This window comes from Silurus meridionalis, chromosome 4 (genome assembly GCF_014805685.1).
Source record: "Silurus meridionalis isolate SWU-2019-XX chromosome 4, ASM1480568v1, whole genome shotgun sequence".
NCBI classification, from domain to species: Eukaryota; Metazoa; Chordata; class Actinopteri; order Siluriformes; family Siluridae; genus Silurus; species Silurus meridionalis.
In genome coordinates this window covers 32,680,027-32,688,035 of record NC_060887.1, presented here as the reverse complement: position 1 = coordinate 32,688,035, position 8,009 = coordinate 32,680,027, and the positions used below count along the sequence as shown (strand labels likewise).

The 8,009-nt window shown below is 37.8% G+C and overlaps 1 protein-coding gene across 1 annotated transcript; it reads left to right on the top strand.

Moving 5' to 3' along the window:
* Positions 1-2,318: 2,318 nt before the first annotated feature.
* On the top strand, positions 2,319-7,038 carry nrn1a (neuritin 1a). The gene is made up of 3 exons (XM_046847951.1): positions 2,319-2,595; positions 5,231-5,375; positions 6,739-7,038. The coding sequence occupies exons 1-3, from the start codon at positions 2,541-2,543 to the stop codon at positions 6,968-6,970; spliced, it is 432 nt and encodes a 143-aa protein (XP_046703907.1). The 5' UTR covers positions 2,319-2,540; the 3' UTR covers positions 6,971-7,038.
* The last annotated feature ends 971 nt before the right edge of the window (positions 7,039-8,009 follow it).

Genomic DNA, 8,009 nt, shown 5'->3' with positions numbered 1-8,009 from the left:
GGCCCAGACTGCTGTGTCTTCACTACTGGAATTCCCCCTCCCTTATTTTCTCCCCACCTCCTCTCTTCCTGTCTGTTTCGCAATCACCTGAATGAGTCATCCACGAAAACCTACTCAGGCAATTCCATGACTGATGTGGAAAATACACACATCCTCCACCTATTAAAAAGGAGCTCCCTTACACAACAGCCCTAGTTTTTGTCATGCTGTCTGAACTTAGTAAAGGAAAGTCCTTCTTTCTATCCGCTGAGTTTGACAAGCTCATACCTGACATGATATATATCTTTCACACTCCATACCATATCAATTTACAACAATTTGGGTGAGAAATGCTTGTCATGGTGAGCCCAGTGATTTGACATAATCACCAAGACAAACAGGTGAACGTTGTCATAGCAAACACTTGCCACGAGAGGGCGTTATCACGGAGCACATGAACGCACAATAAACCATACGACACGTCTAATATAAGCAGCAACCCCCTTTTCCCCTCCCACCATATAATATAAATATGACCAAGCATATGCAATGCTGCAGTAACCCTTCCGGCATGAGGAAGTCCTATTTAGGGTGTGTGGTGATGGATGAAATTTCCATGCCAGTTTTTTGTTTTTTAAGTTTCAGCATGTTGCTGTAAAAAGGTAAAGGATTTACATAAAAAGTCTCCTTTCAAACAGCTCGCCCTAATTGTGCATTGGTTGCCTTATCATGAGTAAAATCCTCCATGTAATTATAATTAAAGTATAATAATAATAATAATTAAAGCTTTGTTCAACTGTTCAGCAGAATTACAAATAATCTTTACAAATGATTACAACTGATTACAACCTGCAGCCAAATAAACCCAGTTAAATTTTCAATCATGTGGATGAGAAAATACAGACTTGTGAACAGAAATGAAATTTGGGATTGCGTTTTCGTGGACCTGGCAACCTAGAATGTTCCAATTCAATACTGAAAGTTTGCAATCTGAAGCAATGTTATGCAATGTAATGTTATTTAAAACATAAAACTGCCAAACAATTATTAGACTAATTTTAATAATAATAATAATAATAATTCATGATTTAAAAAATGATTAGAATTTATATAAGCATGATTATGAGCCTAAATATAATAGATCTCAGTCCTCAGGCCTGAATCATGACAATATTTCAGCACAGACTTAATTCTAAATGAATATAAATAATACCCCTGCTTAATTACTTAGCAGAGACGCGTGAACCAGAAACATGGAGTATTCTGTGGAGTCTGATGGGGATCTCGGATACCCGGTGCTCCCTCAGCACCAGGGAGGGGTTTTCCATTGGCTCGGGAAAACCGGGAAAACTTTTTTTATTTATACCCAATACCACATGCTATACCATGGGCTATTAAAACACACATGTACGCATAAAATCGTGTTCAACATAATCTGTCTAAATGACCCTGAGAACAGTGATGCTTGTTGTAGTAGATTATATTTATTCAATGTAACAGCCTGAGCATGAAGGGTGACGTCACCTCCATTCATAAGAACGCCACCCAAATCTAAGACGTTCTGACTCACATTTGATACGCGACATCCCAACTTTATAGCGTGTACTATAGTATTTTAACTATAGATACTATAGATTAATGAAGAAAAATACAAAATAAAATAGCTTAAAATACGGAAATCTATTTCAGGTTTGTTATAAAGGTGCACTGGGTGCTTTTTTTGGAGAAAAATCAAGACAAGGTATGTGATTAAATGCACCATCATTTGAAATACAGGTGAACTATAATGTATTTTACTGTTCATACACTTCCAGAAATGTCCTTTTTTTCATCCGTTCCAAATCTGTTTTAAAGAAGAGAAATGTGCGGTTTGGGATGCAGCCTCTCTGATGCAACTCCAGATGTTTTACTTATACAGGACACGTCCTAAAGCATGTACTGATGCTGCAGTCCTGTTATCTGCCACCTGACATTCCTATTGGTGAAGTTTATTTATTTATTTATTTATTTGAGGGGTATAGACATACAGTATAGCAGGCAGGAGTGTTTTATAGGATTTCGAAGGAGCCTTGAAGGTCTGTCAAGTGGTGGGTGTGCGGTCACGGTGGTCTACACGGCAGGTCGGTGTGCTTTTCGGATGGTACGAGGGGAAGTCATTCCCCTTCACTTTTGCTTAGGGAGGAGGAGGAGGAGGAGAGGGGGAGTGGGGTCAGCCTTGTCTAGCAAATGAGAAAACGAAGATGCGGGGAGTCCGACGGGGGACATTTACGTCAACCACGCCATGTGGGCGTGAAGCACCGTGAGAGAGAGAGAGAGAGAGAGAGAGAGAGAGAGAGAGATTACCGCACTCCTTTAACGGGGTGCACCATTTCAGTCCGCTCCACTGTGCACGTAAAAAAGGCAACGGGCTCCAAAAAAAGGAGAAAGAAAGAAAGAAAGAGAAAGAGTCCTTGACTTGCCACTCGAAGCAATCGGCTATGTCCAGCGTTCAGTTTTCGCAATCTTTTTCTTGTACAACTATCTAAAGGTTGGCACACTCTCATGGTTTTACCTCCCGTAGGATGGGATTAACTTTGTCCGGAAGATACATCTCACTGGTGCTTGCTGTTCAAATAGGTGAGTGTTTACACAAAGCTTTCTTTGTGTGTGTGTGTGTGTGTGTGTGTGCATGAGAAAGATGTTTGTCCTTTGCGACCTGTTCTTACAGTCAATAAAATCTATGCATGCATGTCCTTAAGATTTCTTGCATGCATGCACACAAAAGGACATTATTCTCGCTAAAAGAAATTGCGCACGCACGCTAAATGATGTGCGCATCTCATCTTTGGAAATATGCAACCTTTCAAGGAAACACTGATTAGCTGTGTTTTTTTATTTTTTATTTACTAGCCCTTGGTTGTTAATTAGGCCAACAATGTGAGAGGGGAAAAAAAGAGAGGAATGGATGGAGTGTGAAACCGGATGTCCAGTGCGCATTCTTGTGTCATCCTGTTCAGTAGTATCTGATCCGGTCCTCAAACACAAGGAAAAATAATCCTATCAGGACAAATTATTTACACCCCGTCCGAAGGGGAAAAAATAATAATAACCAAACAAAAAAATCTAAATTAATTTCGTGCATTTAGAAAATAATAATTAATAATAATAATAATAATAATAATAATAATAATAATAATAATAATAATAATCTAGTTATAGTTACTCGGATAAAGACTCACGTGTTTCTGCACAGGTGCAAGTATCTAGGCTATATAAATATGCACGTGAAACAGCACGGATTTCGTGTTCAGTAACTTTTATAGGTTGGAACAACATTGTGCATTCGTTATGAAGTAACCATTAGAAAGTGTTCATGTCTGATCATGTGTGAACTGCAGCAGGACAGTAACCCAGTTCAAGTGCATGAATTCACCATTCTCCACCTCCTCCTCTTTCTCCTATTACTGCTTCTTCTCTTCCTCATTCTCTTCCTCCTCCTCCTCCTCCTCCTCCCTTTTCCTCTAAGCTCAAGCTGCACTGGTTTTTACTCCGACGAGCTTGTCGTGACCATCAGAATCTATTTCAGACGCTACTATATATAGACGTGCGATGGATTAAATGCGTATAAGAACAAAAAGGTGCGTTTCGCAGGTACACGCTCTTATTGCAGTGATGTGTGTAAGAGAAAGCATGGGAAGCAATGAAAGAAATAGCAGATATCGAAATTGCTACGTTAGACAATAGTTTCATCATGGTTTTATTATTATTTTCTTTACAGAAATCCCCCCCAAAAATCGAACATCTCGCAAATAGATGTAGGCACAATCGACGCTTGATGGTGTTATCACGCGCGTCTACTGTAGATAAATCAGCGCAGATGGAGCGATTTGTCGTCGCCATTTTTAAGTCAGCACCTACTACTGAAGGAATCGTAGCTGGTTAATGATCTAACAAGAACCGAGAACAAATGGACCATGTGCACCATGCGCAGTCCATCTGGATCAGCAGGATACATCTAGAGAAAAGATTTTCACTCTGGATTTAGCCTTTACATCTCTCTTTAAATATATAGATGCATCTGAAGCCTATAGATTGACATATTTAACAATGCATAGTGATTGCGTTATTACGCGTCTTATCAGGGTTGCATATAACTGCTGTAATGTAAGGTTAAGAGTTATCTGGAGAACAAAGTTCAGGTTCATTAGGGCTCTTTGAGTTATGCAACACTGGAGTAGAGGAACACGTGTGTGATTGCTTATAGTACAAATGAGCAAAGCTACTGATTGTATTAAACTACAAAAGTACAAAAGTACAAATAAAAGGATGCTATAATAATTATAATAATAATAATTATTATTATTATTATTATTATTATTATTATTATTATTATTACTACTACTACTACTACTACTATTATTTTTCTTATAATTATTATTATAATCTTTGGTTCACATGTGCTCTTTATGAGCCAGTCTCCGTTTTATTTTTATTTATTTATTATTTTTGTAGTAATATGTACTTATCTACATGGATTGTGGTTACAATTTGATCAAGTGAGATTTAATAAACAGTGTCACATTATATAAAATTACAATAAATCAAGTCAATACTATAAATAAGAACTATTACTACTACTACTTCTATTATTACAATAATAATAAGTAATAATAATAATTACAATATTAATTAATATTATTAATGTTATTAATATTGGTCTTATAATAATAATAATAATAATAATAATAATAATAATAATAATAATAATAATAATAATAATAAAAAAACTAAAGGTAAGGTAGCTTGTGCGCAAAAAGACAAAAATATTATTTAGGATCCATCTCACACAATGCCACATACACTGCAGAAACACACACCCCGGTTCCTCCCAGCCAAGTGCATTACTTCATCTATCTGTCTATCCATTCCTCCCTTCCTCTCTCCACCTCCCGCGCAGAAATGATGAAATAATTTCAGCAAGGAACAGTTTCATATGCAACATGGCTTCAGTCGAACAGAACAGAAGGACTCCAGCAACATATTCATGAATTAAACAACTATAATAAAGATAATTAAAGTGGTTTAATCTGATAAAGGCTAATAAATAAAAATACAAACCCGTGTTTAATTGCAAAAATCAAAAAACAATGAAAAATACATGTTTATTCAAACGGACCATATGAACCTGTCTACAGAAGGATGTTATTCAGCCCCTCTTTCCACCATGAGTAAACATTTGAGCTTTGATATAAAAGTCCTCCTCTTGTTGCAGCATATTTACTCCAGACGGTTGGAGCGGTGGGGAAATGTGACACCGTGTTTAAGGGCTTCTCAAACTGCCTGCTTCAGCTGGGAGAGAACATGGCCAGCTATCCACAAGAACTAGACGAGAAGGAGAATCTGCAAACCATCTGCACGTAAGGGTCACATTTTCCAAGCATCTCGTCCGTGATTTTGAACACGCTCCTGTCGTGGGGATGCGTGCGTAAGAGCGCATGTGTGTGCGTGCGTGCGTGCGTGCGTGCGTAAGGGCGTAAATGTGTGTGTGTGTGTGTGTGTGTGTGTGTGTGTGTGTGTGTGTGTGTGTGTGTCTGCAAGGAGCCAGATGGCTTAGGAAAGGGTGGTGGGGGTCGGGTGGCTTGTTTAACTCCACTCCTCCGTCATCAAAATCACGTAAATACAGCCATCCGAGGTTCATCATACTGACCAATTAAAGGCGAAAGAGCTTGTGTAAAAATGGCTGGTCTTACTGTTAGAGAGCTATTCAAACAGGGATTTAGCAATCAGAAGAGCGGTGTGTGTCACCACTGAGGTAGTGAGAGAGAGAGAAAAAAAGAGAAAGAAAGAAAGAGAGAGAGAGAGAGAGAGAGAGAGAGAGAGAGAGAGGAGGGGCTGTAGTCACATGTTATGATTTTTCCCTGCGGGCTTCCACTGTTGAATTACTACAGCTTGGGTTTCCCACTTTCTCCTGGTTTACACAAGGACATACATCACAGAATAATAAAAAAAAAAACGAAACCAAATCTGTTGGATATTTGATCGATTGTATAGGCAACATTAAACATGACTTTATTCCTGAATGGAGAAATTATTGCACGAGTAGATTTTCTCATTGTCAGTAATTTATAAGTGGGAAACATATACTTTTTAGATTTATAGAGTAAATTAGTGGATCAGTGACAATGGATTAGAAATCATAAAGTGATTAAACCTACACCATGCTTCAGATGATCACTGCATTTACTGACATCTCTGTTTCATCATCTTCATTTCTCTTTTTCAATGATGCTCTTTCGTGTTGGCACGTGATTTTGAAAATGGCCTTATAAAACACCCAATTAGATCAAACCTTGGGAATAGATTTATAGAAAATATTATGGATATAATGGGGTCCTAGCTATGTGATGCCTGGCCTGGAATAAAATATTATTAACAGTTATTAATTTGCTTGGTATTAATATAGAATTTTATAAAAATATATTTGCTTCGCCTAACATGCCATTCATTGGTATAATATAATAATAACAATTATATATATATATATATATATATATATATATATATATATATATATATATATATATATATATATATAAACAAACATAAGTTTTGTACATATATTAAAATCTCTCTATTGATCTAAGCGTCTCTATTGATCTCAGAAAGAAAGAAAGAAAGAAAGAAAGAAAGAAAGAAAGAAAGAAAGAAAGAAAGAAAGAAAGTGGTGTATGTTTTGAGTTATTGAGGCTCTGACGTTGATGAAACATTGATTTTCCACAGATATTGGGATGACTTCCACTCGTGTGCTACCACAGCGCTGGCGGACTGCCAGGAGGGAGCGACGGAGCTGTGGGAGAAACTCAAGAAGGAGTCCAGAAACCTGGAGTTTAAAGGCAGTTTGTTTGAACTGTGCGCTGGAGGAAACGGTGCGAGCACACCATCAGCTTCTCCACCTGGGCTCACCCTGCTGCTCAGCTCCCTCTCCGCCCTGCTCACATGGATCCAGTTTTAGCGGCCAACACCAACCCGAGAAGAGCAAAAGACATTTTTAGCGCACATGAAAAGAAGAAAACGGGAAACCTTGGGTGGGGATGGGGAGGGTTGGGGGAGGGGGGGGGGGTGCAAGAAGAAGACAACAACAAACAAAACAAGTGCTCAATCACCACGACCATACAAAGACACAAAAAGTAAAAAAAAAATAATACTACTAATAATAAAAAATAATAGCCTAAAATATGACGATCAGAAATCATCTCCAGCCAAATGGATTTATTACAGCGCTTCATTCGGAGAAGACGACTTGATGTTGCTGTAGACTCTGGCAATAAGGCGTCTTCAGGGAATGCTCCATCATGCCTGACCTGGGAGTCCACTTCATCAAATATGTAACAGATGTCGATTGAAAATCACGGTCATTTTTTTTGATGATCAATTTGTGGAATTACATTAACGCCTGCAACGAAGTAATTATTGCTGTAGGCTTATCTGATCATCTAATCTATCATGCATAGAGAAATAAATATCCCGACACACACACACACACACACACACACACACACACACACACACACACACACACACTGAAACACACCACGAGCCAAATTACACTCAGCGTCTCAGTTTCCACTGGAAGGAGGTGTTCTTGTTTTTTTGTTTTTTTTGTCCAATCTTTGGATTTTTTTTTTTGTTTGCTTTTTTTTTATTTGGTTTTTTTTTTTTTTTTGCCACATTTTTATCACCAGGATCATGTTGTTGTGATGGAAAAATGGCCTGTGTGATGTTTAATCAGTGCTGAATCGACAACGAAGGGAAAAAGATAGGTGGGGAAATTACAATACAATAATTTGATTAGCATGTCTAATAATAGATTGAAAATAATACCAATAATAATAATAATAATAAAACCTCAGGAATGATTTCAGGCATTTAAATGGATAGTCCAGTCAAAAAGGCTGATGCAGCGAGCAGTTAATGAATACTGTCCCAGTTATCATTCATGTATCCTATATACAGAAACTGGTGGCTGGTTGTTTTCATGCACTGTAAGCTGG

Excerpts from the sequence above, each read along its gene's own strand:
- nrn1a (XM_046847951.1), top strand. The coding sequence starts at position 2,541 with ATGGGATTAACTTTGTCCGGAAGATACATCTCACTGGTGCTTGCTGTT. Across the intron at positions 2,596-5,230 it reads GGTGCTTGCTGTTCAAATAG|CATATTTACTCCAGACGGTT; the intron begins GTGAGTGTTTAC and ends CTCTTGTTGCAG. Across the intron at positions 5,376-6,738 it reads AATCTGCAAACCATCTGCAC|ATATTGGGATGACTTCCACT; the intron begins GTAAGGGTCACA and ends GATTTTCCACAG.